The 19,409-nt window shown below is 47.3% G+C and overlaps 1 protein-coding gene across 1 annotated transcript in view; it reads right to left on the reverse strand.

Annotated features, from left to right (window-relative positions):
• The window catches only part of FOXO1 (forkhead box O1), a 100,727-nt gene extending 84,090 nt beyond the window's left edge, over positions 1 to 16,637 (reverse strand). Inside the window, exon 1 of the mRNA XM_037892839.2 lies at positions 770 to 16,637. Within this exon, the coding sequence (XP_037748767.1) occupies positions 770 to 1,378 (609 nt within the window). The 5' untranslated portion in view covers positions 1,379 to 16,637. The remainder of the gene's footprint in view (positions 1 to 769) is intronic.
• Between the last annotated feature and the right edge of the window lie 2,772 nt (positions 16,638 to 19,409).

Below are 19,409 nucleotides of genomic sequence, written 5' to 3' on the forward strand. Positions count from 1 at the left end.
CAGTACAGGCAAAATGAGCTAGCGTCTGCTGCCCTGTCGCCCCCAGCACGTTGCACCCTAACACTGCACTTCTCTAGCTCTCGGCTAGCCCTTGAATCTCTGTCACTTTAAGTTCGTCCCAACTCTGCAAAGGGAAATGACACAGCGAGTCTCCATAGCCGGCTGGCTGCTAAGTTACAAACCCGGCACAAGCAACTTCGGCTGCCCTTTTAGGCACCGGGGAAAGTGCCAGGAACCCCCTCGCCCCCGGGGACAGCCGCATGCACATGCAACCTGTTACAGTGTAAACCTTGCATCTCCCCCTTAAGCCACGTCCTCCTGCCTCTTACCTCAACTCTCTTGGGGGGAGAGAGGAGGACACACTTTTTAGAAGTATTCAGCCACACTGCAAACCAAGCCAACCTGCGTAAGCTCCGGCCACCCCAGCGTCAGTGAACAGCCAGCGAGGGCAGGGGGCAGCCTGCAAATCACTACGTCAGCCTCTAACTTCGTGCACTTCACTCACGGGGGCGAGGGAGCAGAATTTGCAGCGCTCTGCAACTGCCCTGCTTCCCCTCCAGCTCCCCGATCACTAGGGGGTTGCAATGCTGAGTCCGCAGTTCCCGGTGCACCCTCAGCCCGGGGCGCAGCCCGCTAGCGAGGGGCCGGGTGTGCGCCCTGGAAGGAGCTTCCTGCCTCCCCTGAAAGAAGCGAGGTGGGAAGAGGCAAGTCTCCCCGCTCCTGCCGGGGTCCCGGGCCGGCCAGCTCTCCCCACGCCCCACCGCCTCACCTTCCAGCCGGCCGAGCTGTTGCTGTCGCCCTTATCCTTGAAGTAGGGGACGCTCTTGACCATCCACTCGTAGATCTGGGACAAGGTGAGCCGCTTCTCCGGGGCGCTCTCGATGGCCTTGGTGATCAGGTCGGCGTAGGACAGGTTGCCCCAGGCGTTGCGGCGGGCCGAGCTGCTCTTGCGGGGCTGGCCGGGGATGGGACCCGCGGACAGGGCAGACACCGGCGGGTGCTGCTGCTGCGGCTGGAGCGGCGGCCCGGGCTGTTGCTGCTGGTGGAGGCAGCCGGCCTCCTGGCACTGGAAGTCCCCGCAGAGGCAGCCGCCCCCGGGAGCGGCCCCTTCTGCTGCACCCGCGGCGGCCGGGGGCAGCGGCGGCGGCTCGAAGTCCTCGCTCTCCTCCAGCAGGCTCAGGTTGCCGATGAAATCGACGCTGACCGCCGAGGCAGAGGCGGCCCCGTCGGGCTGCCCCCCGCAGGACGGCGCCGGGCTGGAGGTGGCCGAGCTGGACGGGTTGAACTCCGGTCTGGGCAGGGGCCAGGTGCAGGAGCGGGGCCGGGGCAGCGGCTCGAAATCGGGGTCGATGTCCACGAGCTGGGGCGCTTCAGCCATGGTGGTGGCGGGGAGGGGACGGGCTCCGGGGAAGGGCCGGCTCGGGGGAAGTCAGGGGAGCCCGCTGGGCAGCCGGGCAGGCTGCCGGCAGAAAGCCCGCAGGAAGGAGCGGAGCGGGGCTGGAGGGAGCGCAGCGCTCCCGGGGAGAGCGGAGGGGGGGCGGGAGCCCCGGGGCAGGAGCCCGGAGACGGGGGAGGGAGAAGGACACTTAGCTCCGCCACTTCATCAAGGCTCCCAGGGAGGGACGGCGCTGCCCGGCCGGAGCACCCGCCAGCGCGCCCGTGGGGTCCGCAGGGCTTAGGGCGGCTGCAGCCTGGCTCGCTCCCCGTGGTCGCGCAGCTGCCTGTTGAGTGTTCGGGACGCGGCCGTGGCAGCAGCGACTCAGCGGCGGCCCGGCGCTGACTTACTGGAACTCCCGCCCGCCCCGCAGCCGCGGAGGGGCCCGCCTCCTCCCCCGTCCTGCGCCGTGTGATTGACAGGCCCGCCCGAGCCAATGGGCGGCCCACGCCGCTTAGGAAACGATTTGCCTGTCGCATTATGCAGAGGCCAATTTTCCATGAGGGGTTTCGTGTGTGTGGCTGCTGGTAAGTCACTGAGGGGAGAGTGTTTGCGTGAGCCTGGCTCGGTGGTACGGTGCCTCCAGCCGGAGCAGGCAGCAGGTTTTGTTTACTACAAAATGAGCAGAGAAGCAGCTTTGGAGTTTGCTCCAGGGTTTTGCGGCAACGGGACTCGCCTGGCTGCAGGAGTTTGTTTTCAGCTCTGTGTGCATGCACATTGCACTGATTCCTAGGCGGGCTTCCCTTGGACTGCTGCCCTATAGTCATTTGGCAATTATCACTGCAAGGCATTCAATTTATTGCGTGCAATCGGTTCTCTGGGTGTTACCCACTATCACTCAGGTAATAAAACTAAATGACAGGAAGGATGGTCTAGGTTAGGGGCTCGCCAGACCTGGATTTGATTCCCTGCCCTGTCACAAACCTAGAGCTGCTGCAAATCACTTATCTGGCTGTGTCTGGGTTCCCCCCACATGTGCTGCACCCCCTGGCTTGAAGAAGTTTCCATCATATACAGGGTTTACAGTTTGGTTCAGTGGCTGTTACACCCCCACTATACAAATTGTTCAAGCACCCCTGCTTTCCTCTGTATAAAATGGATATAGCAGTGCTTCCCTGCCTCAGAGGTGTGTTGTGAGGATTACAGTAATACATTAAGGACTGTGATATGCCGTGGTGGGGGAGCTGTGTTAGTCCCAGGATATTAGAGAGACAAGGCGAGTGAAAAACTGAAGAACCATTTACTGCACCTTATGTACTCCAGAATGGGCCATCTCAGACAAGAAATCATCACATGCACCTGCCCACTGGAAGAAAAAAATCAGGAAGCTTACCTAGAAATCATGTAGGAAACACAAAACAACTATCAACAGAAATTGGTCTAATAAAAAATACCCACCTTGTCTCTGTAAGCATTGTGAGGTATTCAAAGACTATGGTAATGGGAGCTATACAAGTACCTAAGGTAGATAGAGAAAGACATGCAAACGCAAGCACGCACATCCTCTATCAGTGGCATTTATTTTCTATGAAAATCATCAGTCTGCTATGGTAGCTCCTGCTTTCTCTTAACATGTGAGGGACTCTGTTGTCTGGCTTTATTTTGAAAGGGAAAGCTTTCCCTGAGAGCTCCTTAACGGACAATTGGTTTTAGGGTTGGTAAGAGCCAGCATCCAACCCCCTCAGAAAGAGAATTTCTGCCAGCAGTGCTGGACTATGCAACGTCTGATCTGATGCACACAGATAGCTTCTGTAGCTACCACTGTCTATCCTGGCTTTGGATTTCTCCCTGACCACATGGAGATCCAGACTACTTGCTGTTGCTGACTGACAGCTGTAAGCAGCAACAAGGCCATTGAACTACTCCACCCACCCACCTGACATACACAGAACAGTCAACATCAGCATAACAGACTCTTTGCAGTCTTCTCAGTCTGAGCCAGCTCTTGATTTAGAACATACAAAAGCATGATTTAATGTCCTTTCCTCATGCACACAAAATCTATGGGATAAATTAAAAGACAGTTCTTCCAACACAGGCAGACATTCTGTTCTTCCTGACAACCAGTTGTTGCTCAGTAGTAAAAGGAGCCTGGGAGGAGTGAGGACCAAAGTGATTGCTGGTGTAACTTCACCATCTTCCCTTTTGGCCAATATACATTGCCAGGAGATGTGAACATTGACTTAAGTTGCTTCTGTTTTTGCAGAATATATATTTTATATTGTGTGCCAGTACATGACCTTGAGATAATTACATTTTTAAATTAACACATTTAATACTGCTTTTCTCAGCAAACCCCAAGGCCACATAACTTAATAGGGCTTTACTTTCCCCTCCCAATAAGACATCGGTTCCAGGATGTACATACAAAGGGCAGTATGTTCCAAGGAACACAGAAGTTTAAGTTCTATTTAAAATTAAAATAAAGATGTTTTCTTATAGAGAAAAGATCACAAAGGATAATGCATGACTGCATTTCAACACTGCCTACAAATTGGCAACTCCAAATTTTAGAAGATCCCGTTTGTTCTTACTAGCAGCAGTACATTTAATAATGTACTTTTGACATGGAATAATAAATCACAAAATTCACCAGTAGCAGCTGACAGTTCATCCTTAATTCTCATAATTTTATGTTTATATATTTAAAGAGTGTGAGCTTAGTGGTCCTTACATTGTAATTTCTTGGTTTTGCTAGCAAAAAATAGGTTTCAAATCCTACATTCTTGGATCCCAGCTACTAAAAAGTTACCTTGCCAGCATTGCTGCCCTTCACCCACCCCTCAGACAGTGAATACTATAGTAAGGGAGGTATATAAGTACCTAAATAGGTAGTTGGGCATTGTGGCTTCTTGTTTCTTTCCAACTGTTTTTTTTTTTAATAAATGATTAGATGTAATACAGTACAAAGCTAGACACTTAAAACATTACTAACCCCACCACTGTGTTGAATTTCAAGGAGCCCACTGAGGCAGGGTTGCTTTCACCTTGCAGCCAGTAGATCTGTTGCTGTTGCCCTTATCTTTAAATCAAGATGGGCAATGTTAATGTTTTTTAAATGTAGCTCATTGCTCCTATAAAAACAGCTTTTGATCAGGAAAAACAATAATGAAGTCAGTAGAGTTAAGCTGGGTGCAATGGGATGTGTCTACCTAGCACTGACCCAGCTGGGGTCAACCTCACACTGTGGGCTGAAGAGGCCTTGCCCCTGCTAGGCATGCTCGACCTGGAGACAGGCTATAAAAGGGTGTGGCCCAGCTCAGTTTGTGCTGGCTGAGGAGGAGAGTGGATATATGTTGCTAGCTCCTGCCAGGGCGTGGCTGGAGCTACAGACTATGGAGGTCGAGCCAGTGGGATCGACCACAGAACCCCTGCTGACCCTGTAGGACAAGAGTGAGCCAGAAGGCCGACACCCCCGGGAGAACTGACAAAGCAGGAACCCTTGATAGGAAGCGACCCAGGGAAAGTAACTGTTAAAATAGAAAATTGAGCCAAATTATGGATCACTGGTTTCACAGGGCCCTGGGTCAGGAGCCATTGCAGATGGTTGGGCCCAGGTCCCCCCATCATGCCCCACACATACTGCAAGGTATGGGCACTGTGCAAGGATTTTGGCTATTAGGCCACTCTCCTCTGAGAGCAAGGATAGCCCCAAGGACTCTGGCTACTGGGCAGCACTGACCCGCTTTGTAGGCTAGGATAGCAATACCTACTCTCGCCATTTGAGCCAGAACCCCTTATTTGTCACACATGACTGAAAACTCCATGATGGGGTGTATCTACCCTGCAACAGTGGGGTAAAACCAGTATGAGACTAAATTTAGGCCCAGCATGTATAATTTGTATGATATACCATACATTCACATATAAATGTTGTCTGTAGTTTAAAAACTCTTTTCAAAATGTATGGTGAGAAATGAGAAATCCAATCCAATGTGTAACAGTATGTGTCATGTTTATTTTCCAGGATGACAAAGGTGATTAAACCTTATTATAGGCTGGCTGCCTGTCAAATTTCAGGGTTTATTTGTTTTTAAGTTGTCATTTCTGAGTTATATTTACATAAAACCAGTATATTTTAAAATATTTTTTTTAATTCTGTAAAAATAAAAATATTCCCAACTCAGCCTAAGACCTTCCATGCCACGTTTCAGTTTGGAGAGGAGTTATTTAGCAGTGTTACACAACATTACAGTGGTTTCCTGTAGTGAGAGAGAGCACCCAGATTTAAAGAAGCAAAGATTACATAATGAAAAGCGAGGAAAACTACAGTGCTGTGTGAAAGAAACAGCAACTGAACTGGATATGTTTAGGGGGGAGTCAAAAAAAGTGTGGTTGAGAACATTTTCCCTTTCCTTCCACAGGTGTTCGGAAAGAGGTTTAAGAACTGAGATAGCACTCATCCTATTAAAGCAAATGGTTTTATAAATCAGAGTTTCATTTAAGAATTCTAAAATCCTACACTAATTGATATTAAAAATATATATATATATTCCCTAACCCATATAGAAAGTGATTACTAGAATTTTACAGTAATAATTTATCAGTAGTCTTCGAAGAACTAGATTTTCATAAATAAATGTTGGTAAGTGTCAGTTGCACCATACACACACAAACCAATGAGAAAATATTTCCATTGATGATAATTGAAATTTACAAATAGGCAAAGCAGGGGGGAAATGCTGCTTAAGAACTTATTAGAGTGTAATTTAAGAATATTTACTTCATGTATTTTGAGATGTGATGTTGACAATTTGTGTTTTAACAGTTATAAATCTTTAACTTTTTGAATCTCAACATCTGTCTGTCTGACTCCCTCATCATTTTATGCAAATATGAAAATATAAATCAATAAAAATATTAAAAAGCTTTAAAGTAAAAAATTATCCATCAAAATTATAAAAAAAATTGAATTCTGCCAAGCTTACTTATGTGTTGATCTTTCTACCTTGACCATTTTACAGGATTAACATTGCATTTTCCTATCAGGAAAGCAGTTACATTGTTGATATTGTTTACCTCCTCTTTTGTCAGATTCTTTGTCATGTTTGTGCCAGTTGTCATTGACACACTCACTTTTTGGTCAGATCCTATCAGTGAACATAAATATCAAATAGTTTGCGCTGCCTGTTAGTGGGATTGTTGAAGTATGGCCAAAGCAGATACCAAGAAACAATACTTCCAAATTTCCAAAATGCTGCATTTTATTGACAATTCAAGGACTAGACACAAGGAACACATAGGATTGAATACTGCATCATTAAAACCAATGGGTGTTGGACATATTGCATACCGTAAATTCCGCTCCATCCCCACAGATCTTTATTAAGAGAATAAAGATGGGCCAATCCTGTACACTTTGCTAAAATGACTAATCCTTACTTATGCAAGTAGTCTTACTGGCTTCAACAGCGTGAGCTGTCTAAATAAGAATTACTTATGAGAGGCCCCAGTTCAGAAAAGCATTTAAGCAGGTGCACAAGTGCTTTCCTGAATAGGAGTGCTTTCCAAGTCACAACCTAAACAAAATTGGAGGGTCTGGCCCCTTCGCATCCACCAATTTAAGAATCCAAGTACCACTGTGACACAAAACAATAAATAATGTTAACTTCGAACCCCAGTTTTTCAACATTACTGAATACTTTCAGGGAAACTCTCCCACCATCTAAACAGCCTCTTTTGGTTCTACTAAAGGTGCAGCATTGTTCTTTGTCCCAATATAGTTTAACACAGAGACTGCACAGCACGAGACATTACAGACCAGGTTCATCCCATCTCCCACAATGCCCTAAATGGTGATAGGTGCACCACAATTCATTTTCTACTCCTACACATTCCATTCCCAACCATTCTCCTTTATCATCCACAGCATCGGCTCATATTTTTCCCAGAATAAATGGCTGAAGATTGCTTTGTATTGTCCTTTTGGGGGCTCACACTGGCATAAAGCATAGTATTCTATTCACATGCTGAACATTGAATTATGCAGTAACACCTGTTTGAGGCAACCAAAATTAAGGGTCGAAGCTGCTTTCTTTTTAATACTTTACATGTAATTTAGTTTCTGAAGTTTTCATCAGATAAGTAAGGATTATATGCAATGGAAAGCACTGTATTCAGTGCATATCTCCTTTTTTGTATATGTATTTTTAAAAGCGTTATTTTAATAAAAGACCGAAAATAGAGACAATGCCAGGTACCATAAGTGCTGTGGTGCTACAGAAGGGATTCATTTCTGGAGGATGGCCAGGTGTATTTTGCATTGCTCGCCCCCTTTCGCCCCCTCAAGTTTCTGTCAGAGGAGAGTAGCTTCAGTTTGTGATCAAGGATCTATGGGAGCCTGGGCAGCAGAGATGTGGATTCAATGCTTACCTGGCTGTTTAAATGCCCCAGCCAATGCCATCCACTTTGGCTTCTCCCCTGGCTGACTGAAGACCTCTTAACAGTGCAAGGTTTGTGGATGTCCTCTGTCACTACAACTCCCATTCAGATTACCTTTTCACAGGTGGGGGCCCTGGGTTTTAGTTATACTAGCAGGAGCCAGTGTAATCCAGGGCTGAAAGCAGCCCTTTATGTACCACACATGAGCAGAACATCAAAACAAAGCATTTTATATCACTTAGGAAATGTGTAATACATTATTCCCTTCTCCCATCCCCAAGATTGTGAGGTGGCTAGGAGTAAACTATGCAATGGTGTCAGTCTGAGCCAGAGGTGCTGGAACAATTTTCATAGTGGGGGGTGCTGAGAGCCATTGAACAAAACTGTAACACTGTATATAATGGAAACTACTTTGAGCCAGGGGGTGGTGCAGCACCCCCCACACCCTTAGTTCCAGCACCTATGGTCTCTGAGCCATCAGTGTTGAAGTGGTCTGAACACTGAAGTTTGACTTAAATGGGAGTATTGTGGAAGTAAAACAAGCAGAGTTTGGCCCATTAAGACTAATATTTGGTTTAATTTTTAAAAATTTATTTATTATTTACAGCAGCATCTAGAAGTCCCAGCTGAGATCAGGTCACTGCATTAGACACTGTACAAATACATAGGAAACAACAGTCCCTGCACCAAAAACATAGAACTTAAACAGACATGATGGACAAAAAATTCTGCACTCTGTTACACTGGTGTAAATCCAGAATGAATCTGTTAAAGACAGTGACACCACCTTGAATTTACAGAAGTATAACTGCAATCCAAATTACCTGGTCCACTGACATGTCCTGAATACTAAATTAGTTCTAGCTGCAGAGCATGCTTGAAATGTTTGGAGACAGGTGTCACTATAACCTAGAGCTAGGGAAATAATGCAAAAAGTTTGGCAAATATTTGTTGACGAATTCACCTTAGCAGTGTTCATAACTCATTTGTATTCCATTTCTGCAAACAATTCAAACAAATAAGTTTTATGGGCAAAAAAATTTTGTGGGAAGAAAATTTCAAAGTTGCACCTTTGAATACTCACAAGAGCCAAATGTTAAGTTCACACATATAGGTATTCATACCAGTCAAGGATGAGAAACAATAACATGACCGACTGTGACTAACACAACTCAAATTTCCACTATACATAAACAATTTTTGAGTAAAAAAACTAAAAGGATATTCATTGAATGAACTCATATGATGAATACATTTGGGGAAATCACAATCTGCTCATATGCATGTCATGAGCAGAAAAAGAAGCTAAATCAACCAAATAAATTGCCATAAATTATTCTCTCAGCTCTACTATAAACCATTGCAATCTGAACTCCATATCAAACATTTTTAAAGTATATGAAAAAATGCTAAAAATACATAGCAATTACATATGTTGTTTACTATGGACCAATAAAATAACAAAAGTAATGCCTGCGTAGTTATATCCCTTTTTAATGTGTCATGTGCAATCACTGACTCAGTGTAAAAGCAGGAGGTAAGAGTTTATCAGGTTTCAGTTTTGACAGAATCGTACGGTCCACCCATATGCAAAGGCCAATCTGCCTGGGAGTAAACATACTATGAATAGTGTGTGCATTTTCCAGGGTCTCATGTTTCTGTTTTGTCGTATATATGAGCCATTATAATATTCTCTCACATATTACATTCAACATTTTAAGTGAATTCATCATTTGTTTTTTCCCTGATATATTGCTGGAGGAAAAATTGACTTGCATCACATGATAGCATTTGTATATTAAATAATTGTATGTTTAAACAATAAACTAAAAACAGGACATTTGACAGTTACACTATAATCCAGTGGTTCTTGTTGCTTTCATCCTGAGGAGGCCTCAAGATTTAATCCAATGCAGTGATTGATAATTAGTTTTTACTTTTTCTCTTTACTTCATTGAAAAAATGTTTTCTACATGTCTGTTTCAAGAAGAATAATTTTATACCCAAAGTCAGCATAGAGACCTGTGATGTAATACAGGTTCTCTTTTCAAAAATTGACCAGTGTTAGGTTGCCTTAATTACGTCACTCAAAGATGTGGATATTTATAGCCCTAAGTGATGTAGCTGGGTCAACCTAACTGTTAGTGTGGACAAGTCTTAGTTTTAGCAGTACTCACTCTGCTAGTAGTCCCACTGAATTTAGCCCTTAGGCTTAATTGCTTTCTAGAGCAAGGTCTTAGTTTTCATTCATATGAATTACCTCTGGGGATTTTTCTTCATATAATATTGAAATAATGAAATTAATATTAAAAAGAACCCACTGACATGCACAGTAGTATCTGTTTATGATGCCCCTTTTGAAGGAGTCTGTAAGGCAGGAGCAACAGATTCTGCCTAAAAGTGGGGGGGGGGGCACAAGGCCCTGCACCCTTTGTGGCCCTACCCCTATCCCTCTCTCCTCTCTGAGGCCGCGCCCCCTGCCAAGCTGCAAGACAGATCCTGGCTGGGGAGCTCAGGTCCCTCCACCTCCCCAGGGTGGGGGGCCCAAGAGCAGCCCCCAACCCATGTCCCTGCCCCTGGGCTCCCCGCCCAGGATAGTGGAGTATCTGCAGCCCCCACAGCTACCCGCATGGCTCTTACTTTGACCTGGCTCCAGCTTCCAGCCTGGCCTGGGGGTGGGCCCTCAGGGGCCAAAGAGCCACCTGGGCCCTCCACCTACCCTGGGTGAGGGGCTGGACATGGGCTGGGGCTGCTCTCAGGGCCCCCCCTGCCCGGGCAGGTGCGGGGTCCATGCCGCCCCACAGCTCCCTGGGCCACTCTTACCCGGTCCAAACTCCAGCTTCCGGCCTGGTCGGGAGGCAGGGCCTTGGGGAGGAAGAGAAGGGGCAGAGAGCCGGGCTCGGTCAAAGAGTGGACAGGTCAGGCCCGTCCACTTTCAAGAAGTGGGAGGGCCATTGTCTCTTGGTCCCCCCTTCCCCTCCCGCTGTTTCGGCGCCCCTGCTGTGAGGTGAGATTCACAAGGGAGATCTAGACATTACAACACTGAGCATTGCAGTGCCTAACTTTTATGTGTCCTGCTGCCAAGTGACATTCATAACCCCAAGTTAGGCATCAGGCTCCCTATACAATGCATGGAGAGAGTTAGGCACTTAAGACGGGGATTCACAAAAAGCATCATGCTGAGCTGCCTAAGCTAGCCAGTAACAAATGCTGAGGAGACAGGTGTGACCTAAGCCTTGCCCTTCAAAGGGAATTAAGCACCTAACTCTGGACCAGAGGGAGGTGCCTCCCTCCACTTGGAATTCACAGCCATGAATCCTATCCTGAAGTTAGGCGCCTAACACAGTTCATCCGTTTCTTAAGGAAAACCAAGGAGGAGGCATGGACCAGCCTCAACAGGAGACCTTAAGAGAAACCTGTCCCAGAATAGGCTATAGCCCAGTCGGAGGGAGGACACGTGGGTTTAAGTCCTTGCTCCACATCAGGCAGAATGGGGATTTGACATCAGGTCTCCCACATCCTGGGTGAGTGCTCTTATCACTGAGCTATTGGGCATAAAGGGGGCATATAGACTACTCCCTTCCTCGGCTGTGTTTTGTGTGAGGTCTGAACTGGTGGGCAGGCTCATAAGCAGCCTGCAGGTGGGACAGGCAGGAAGACACCTAGTTTGTGCATTCCTCCAGGGCTTAGGCATGAGTTAGGCACAAACCTATTCAGTTATGTCAAGATGTAGGCAGATGCGTGCATGCCCAGCAGCAGATATTTAGAGAACTTTATCAGTAGAATCTTAGGCACCTGCAGAGTTAGGTGGCAGCTGAGCAGTGGTTTTGTGAATGCCAGTGGCACCTAAATGTTGGCCGTAGGTGCCTAAAGAGATAGTTAGGCACCTACGTTTCACTTGTGAATCTAGCTCTGAGTGCCTTTCCACTGACTTGTCCTGACCTTAGGATTGCATCACGGTTTTCCACTAACTTGCGTTAGGAACATATCCCATATAAGGGCCTGTCTACATGTAAACTTAGTGCATGGCAAGCTGAGGGGTAAATTACAGCACACTAGCTGGCTGTTTGGACCCTGCTACTGTGCACTAAAATTTCCAGCAGCAGTATATCAGAGCGTGCTACAAAACATTTAGTGCATAGTAGCACTGTCCACAGACCCAGTTAGTGCATGGCAAGCTAGTGTGCTGTAGATTTATATCCAAGCGTGCCACTCACTAAATCTCCATGTAGACAAGCCCTAAGTCCGTGAAAAAAGGGTAAATGGTTTAAATTTATCAGGAGATTATTATTGGACTTTATCTTTTAAAATTAATTAAAGGAAAATTAACAGCATCTCTATAAAGAAAATACTGACATAAGGTTTTGGGTCTCTCGTGGGATGAAGTAAAAGCAAAAGTGTTGTGGTGTTTCCCAGCCTGGGGGAGTGAGGTGGGACACACCAAACTGGCTTGGGGAGACCTTGGGCAAAGGAAGGGGATCAGTGTTGATGGAGAAAGTTGCAGAACCATTCAGATCCATTCAGCCACGCATACTGCAAAAGTGCTGCTGGATCTGAGATAAAGCAGCTGGTGGCTCCTTGAAAATCATAGAATATCAGGGTTGGAAGGGACCTCAGGAGGCCATCTAGTCCAACCCCCTGCTCAAAGCAGGACCAATCCCCAATTAAATCATCCCAGCCACCAACCTTCCCTCTCTGCCCCCAGGGTGGCCACTAATGTAGCTGTCTGCAAAAGCGGTGTACATATTCAAGAGTGAAGGCTCAGGCAGCAGCCAGCCTACTCAAGCCTTCTGTTCTCCAACGGCCCTCAATTCAGCTGTGGGTTGCACTAATGGTCTCCCTTCATCTGTAGTGTTCTGTGGAGTGGCAGAATGGGAAGGATCAGAGCTAGCACAGAAGGGGAAACAGGAAGAGGGATAGGAAGGAGAAAAGTGAGCAAAAAGATAAAGAGGTGGCAAACAAAAGAAGTCACAGAAAGGAAAAGATGCCAAGAAGGAGGGGAAAAGGAGCAGGCAGAAAAGGGAGAGAGAAAATGGATGGAAAAAAGATGGGTGTAACTATGCCAGAATGTGGGGAGTGCCCATTTGTCAACCCATACACATTCCAGACCCATGGCAGCTTTTCCAGCTTACCTGGGACCTTGGCATAGGCGGCACATGACTCCTTCATTTGGGGAAACTGGACATGCCTGGATTGCGGCCCCACCCTGAGGCCCGCCCCCGCTCAGCCTCCTTCCCCTGAATCCCCTCCCATGCTCCACCACCGGCATGCTTGGCCTCCTCCCTGAGGCCCCTGCTACCACATGTACTTCTTTGCCCCTCCCCCAGACTCCCCTGCCTGCCAGCTGGCCCCTCACCACTTGCATGCGCCTCTTCACCCTCTTCCACAAGGCCGTCGTGTGGGCAGAGTGGGGAAAGGGAAGAGGTGGAGCCTTGTGGGGGAAGAGAAGGAACGGAAGCAAGGCCTCGGGGCAGAGCATAGGTAGGGCCACGGCCGGGGCACCCACCCTTTCGGCAGCAGCAGGCTCCAAAGGTGGTGGGCCAGCTGTTTGGGGAGGCTTAACCTGCCCTGGCCTCTTATACCCACTGCCTATGGACTTTGGGGAAACTCCTATGCTGGAGCAATGTGGACAGTGGCAGATTAACGTATGCGCCCATGGGGCCTGTGCCAAGGGGCTCTAGTCAATTTGGGGGGCCCCGCAGGAATGCCAGAACCTGGGTAGAAGTGGAGGAGCCACCGGTATTGGTACTGTGGCCCCACCTCCTGGTCCTCCTCTTCCCCCAGAGCCCCACCCCTGGCCAGGACAGAAGCCGGAGCCGGGCCCTGGTAGGAGCCGCCCAGGGAGCTCAGGCCGCTATGGGGAGCCCCAGACCCTCCACCTGCCCTAGGTGGGGGCCAGGGTGCCTGAGAGCAGCCCCCAGCCATGTCTCCAGCCCCCGGGGCACGCCGCTGCCGGTGGGACCCAGGGGCAGGGGCTCCGGTCTGGCCTCATGCCCCCTTCCCGGGACCTGCAGACATGCTCTGCAGGCAGAGGAGGCCCTGCCCTGGCCTGGGAGGCAGTGGGGAACCCCAGGAAGGTCACAGGCAGTGAGGAGCCAGGCAGGGAGGGCTCCTCTGGTGCAGCTCCAACTGCTACTGGCCCGGCCTCAGCTGCCGCTGTACTCCACCTGGGCTCGCTCTGTGCCTGAGCCGGGTTCCCGCTGCCAGGCTGCCCCTGCCAGGTCCCTCCTGCTCCCAGTGACAGGCTCCCCCCGCTGGCGCCTGAGCTTTGTGCCCAAGGCAGCACCCACATGCAGCAACGCTCCTCCTGTCGCCTCTGGCCGGAGGCTTGCAGTTTGGGGGGCAATGCCCCCCCCAAACTACACCCATGCTGCTGCCACTCAGTGTCTGCCCAAGGCTACTATGCCCATGTTAAAAAGTGGGCGGGCATGGCCGTCCCAGTTCTGGCACCTCTGGGCCCCGAGGGTGTGCAGGGCCCAAATGGTCTTTGTGCCCAGGGCCCCAGTAAATCTTAATCCGCCTCTGAATGTGGAGGCAGTGTACTGCAGGGTTGTGGAGTCGGGGCAAGATTGGGTAGGGCAGTGGACGACCTGCTGTTGCCAGTATTGTCTTCTACTGGCTCCATGGATTTCTCTGTGGAAATCCAACTAGGAGTTGATGCTGCTTTGAGTTGGGCTGCTGCAAAGGGGACCCAGCTAATTGCAGTGCTTTTGCAGGAGGAGCCATGCTACAGAGGGTGGGTGGAGCCAGCAAAGCTGCACAGATTACTCATCCTGTGTTTCCTTTCCTCTCAAATCCCCAATACCTAAGACTCTTTCCACCTCAGGAGATAATTGCCCTGAAACTGCACCAGTGTAATTTCACAGAGTTTCCTGGCCACTTGCCCCATCCTTCTACTGATTTCTCTGAGGGGGGGACAAAGTAGCCTATAGCCTATAAGAATTTGGTATATCTGACAACGATGCTGGTGCCAAATGAAGGAGCCCAGTGGGTGGTAAACCCAATTACACTGTGGATTAAAGATTTAAGATGAGCAGCCCTGAAAGAAGCCGTTTACAACAAAAAGAAAAATATTAAAAAATATCATGTAGTCTGGGTCTAATTCATAAAAAGAGATCTTGGGACCTGATCCAAAGTCCACTAAACTCAATGGGAATCTTTTCATCAACTTTAAAGGGCTTTGGATCAGGTATGTAACACTAAAGCAATATGCTTCAACTGATAAAGCACATGCAGTGTCTATTTCATGGGCCAAAATCATAGCTGGTGTAACTAGATGCAGTTCCCCTTACTGCAGTGGAGTAGCCAGCCCTAGGTATTCATTTGATCCCTATTCTAATGGCTCAAATTCATATTCTTCCCATCAGCTGTGACAGCCTCTCTAACACACCTGAGCAGATTAATAAATTATCCGTTCTGGGGCATCCTTCAGTAGTTGTTATGCTTCCCTGGAAAGTTTCATTTTGTTTCTGGTTCCTTACTTACCAGTGATGCAAAAATCCTAACATTCCAGCCAAAACGGCCTCTGATAATGATACAATTAATGGCTTTGTTTTTATACTTACAAATAAAGAATCTGATGCAAAACTACAGATAGAGGAATAATTAAATCACAGTGCTCTAGAAAAAATAACAATTCTTAATGCTTTCCACTTTAGCAGCACTTTTCATCCAAGGATCTACAAACACATTGTAAACACCAAAGCAAAACCATCCTTGTGAGGTACAAAAAGAAGATTATATACATTTTATATAAAATCTCCTTTTCATACCTCACAGGGTGTGGGAAGGGGGGTAGTGTATGAAATGCAGTAACTGTTCAACAGTGCATAGCTATAATACTACCCAACGGTTAGTACAGGAAGTAAAGAAGAATACCACAGACATTTGAAAATGTAAGAGGTAAGTTAGGTAGCTAGGATGTAGTTTTATCTGAGTTGGAATTTGACCCAGACACTAGGGTTAACATTCTCTTTTGAAAAGTGCCATAGGATCTACAGAGTAGTTTTTAAGTCTACTGCTATTGTGTTCTCACTTCATAGTTGAAAGTCCCATTGACATCTATGGCAGTTTCACCCAGGAAGTGAGAGCTAACTATCAGAGCACAAACCCATTGTGCTGACATCAGAGAAGAAATCTGTACTTGGTTCACAGCTCCAAATTTTTACTTTTTTGGTGGAACTGAAATGAGAATTGTAACATCCTTTTAATGCAATTCCTTTAGGGAATGTTGTCAGCCCTTTAATGATTCAGATTTGTTTTGATTAGAATTAATAATTTACTATATTTTTTCATAGTCTGTCTTAGCTTAAGTATACATCTGCCTTGACTGTTTCTGGATAATTCCGGTATCAATGAAATTTTTTAAAAATCAAATTAAATAAAAAGCAAAATCTGTCTGCTTCAAAATATTGTAAAGATAATTTTTGTAGTATTTTTCTTTAAACCAAATCGATTTTTTAAACAGGTCATCAAATTTGAGTGGTAACTGTTATCACTCAATTGCTGAATAACTCTGACCCATTTTTAAGCGCCTACTGCAACAATAAAATTGCTACATAAGCTTTAAAAGAATAAACCTCGACCAGCTTGTCATCACATAACTTTCATAACACCTTTAAGGAGCAAAAACAAACGGTTAAAAGGAAAGTTAGCTGACTCATTTCATGAGTAGCTGGTGTTAGTACTAGCAGCTTGAAAGTTAACAGATAAAAATGTTATCTAGTAAACTGTAAGATACTTTTAACAATTAGTATACATAGTTATGTACAAATTAAGTTCAGTTAACTCTGTCCTAAATTTGTATGCAATTTGTATTAGATAATACTATTCTGATAGCCTAATTCAAGTAAATTAATACCTAGAAAAAAGAGTAAGAGAGCCTTTTATTTTCATATCTTTTACAGAACAATTTTAGTGAATTCAGAACTCAGTTACTCTTGACTTCATCAGTGGAGTTACTCCGTATTTACACTGCCATAACACAGAGCAGAATTTCTCCTAGAGAGTTTGGATTCATTTCTTTATTTCTATTCCTGATAAAATCCGGGGCCGTGCCATTTTATTTTACACGTACAATTCAGTTTCACAGTTAAAAAGGATTCAGGTCTCTTCATAAAGATTTCGGTTTGCTCTAACCAGGCAATTCATGTGTCACCTGAAGTATCAGATACCAGAGTTTATCCCTCGATTTGTTATTCTTGATTCTAGTAAAATCACTTCAGCATTTGTGGGGTTGAAGAATTCTGTCAAATGCCACAAAGGGGAGCCATGTCGTTCCACAGCCAAATTAAAATAAGCAATAAGTCTAGTCACTATGCTACAAAGTCTCTCTGAGGAGAGCCACAGAAACAATTTAAATTAGTCACTGCTCTATACTGCCTAATTAGGAGTATCAAAGTGAGAAGTGTGTTAAGACTTAGTGTGCTAGGTTTTTTTGTTGCCCCCCACAACTTCTGTAATCATGATCCCCAGTGCAGAATGGGTATCAGATGATACAAAAAAAGAAAGCATTTTACCGACATTATTCCTGTGTAAAGCACTACCAAGGTGCGGGACAACAGCAAATCAGGCTCTCTATGTTCAAAATGTGAATTAGAGACAAATGAAAGGTGTGTGGGGAAGTGCACCTATACCCCTTTGGTCTTACTTTTGGTGTACCTGGAAATAAAAAAGTCCAGAGAAAAGCCATCGTGTGAATTTAATTTTTGTATATAGGCCTACCCTTTAAGTTTGATTCTGCCTGCAGTTGCCCCAGCGTACACCAGAAATAACTCCATCGAATTAAAGGCATTACACCAGTGTAAAACTGGTGTAAGGAAGGAAATAATCAGGCCCTATGATGTCAGTGAAGAATAACCCCAATCACTATTCTGGCTTTTGCAAAAGCCAGATCTTCTTGTGACCTTACCTCCACATCTGGGCACTTGTCCCTCATTCCGCACTGTAAGAAACAATGCAATGCAGTCAAAGATTTGTTTCTCATAACTTAGCATATTATTGTAGAAGCTAATGCAAAGGCGCTATCTAGGGTTGCCAAGTCTCTAACTGCACAAATTGCTCTGCCCCTGCTCACTCCATCCTCCCTCCCTCTGTTGCTCACTCTCCCCCCACCCTCACTCGCTCATTTTCACCAGGCTGTGGCTAGGCTGCAGGAGGGGGTGAGGGTGTCAGCTGGGGGTGCAGCCTCTGGGGTGGGGCCAGAGATGAGAGGTTTCGGGTGCAGGCGGGGGCTCGGGGGTGGGGCCGAGGGGTTTGGAGTGTGGGAGGGGGCTCCATGCTGAGGCAGGAGGTTGGGGTGTGGGAGGCAGTACGGGCTCTGGGATAGGGGTGCAGGCTCTGGGATGGGGTCAGAAATGAGGGGTTCAGGGTGTGGGAGGGGGATCCAGGCTGTGGTAGGGAGTTGGGGTGCAGGGGGGTGAGGGCTCCGGCTGGGGGTGCAGCCTCTGGAGTGGGGTTGGGGAAGAGGGGTTCAGCGTGCAGGAGGGGGTTCTGAACTGGGGCAGGGGATTGGGACGCAGAAGGGGGTTCAGGGTGCAGGGTCTAGGAGGGTGTTTGGGTCCGGGAGGGGGCTTGAGGGAGCGGATTGGGGCATGGGAGAGAGTTCGGGGTGCAGGCTCTGGGAGGGCGTTTGGATGTGGGAAGGGGCTCGGAGCTGGGACAGGGGGTTGGGGCGCGGGAGGAGTTTAAGGGTGCGGGCTCCAGGCAGTGCTTACCTCGGACAGCTCCCCACAAGCAGCGACATGTCCCTAAGCTCCTAGGTGGAGGTGCGGCCAGGTAGCTCTGCATGCTGCCTCCCTCTGCAGGCGCTGCCCCCGCAGCTCCCATTGCTCACGGTTCCTGGCCAATGGGAGCTGTGGAGCAGTCACTCAGGGCAGGGCTGGGGCAGCGCACGGAGCCCCCATGGCCATCCTTCCACCTAGGAGCCAATGGACATGTTGCCGCTTCTGGGGAGCCACGCAGAACCAGGTAGGGAGCCTGCCGCCCCCACACCAATTGGACTTTTAATGGCCCAATCAGCTGTGCTGACCGGAGCTGCCAAGGTCCGTTTTCGACCGGGTGTTCCAGTCAAAAACTGGACACCTGGCAACCCTAGCGCTATCTGAATGTGCAAAACTGTCATTGTTGCTCCTAGTAGCCAACCAGCGCCTCATGATGAGCAGACTGTCATGAATCACATGATGGATGTCTGACAAAACAGAAGTGGGAGTTTGTACGTAGAACCTATATAATGCTTTTCATCTTCCGAGGCCTGTCTGATTAATTGTCACATTACACCTGTGGGGTAGAAGTCACCATTCTTATTCTCATTTTAACAGGGGGGAAGTTGAGGCAGGGGAGTTGTGACCTTCCCAAAGCCATGGCAGGAGTCAGTGTTGGAACTCAGAAGTTCCCAGCTCCCACTCATGTGCTCAGAGCAGTAGACCACACCTTTCTCTCACTACAGACACAGACTGATGCTGAGTGGTAAATGAAAGAGCATTAGCAGTCAGTGATTCATTTGAAAGCATGCGGTTAATAGAATTTTACAATTAATAGAGATGTGATCAGTGTGGCCAGTCTAATGGCCTATTGTTAGTGCTCTGCTCATGCT

The sequence above is a fragment of the Chelonia mydas genome, chromosome 1 (genome assembly GCF_015237465.2).
Source record: "Chelonia mydas isolate rCheMyd1 chromosome 1, rCheMyd1.pri.v2, whole genome shotgun sequence".
NCBI classification, from domain to species: Eukaryota; Metazoa; Chordata; order Testudines; family Cheloniidae; genus Chelonia; species Chelonia mydas.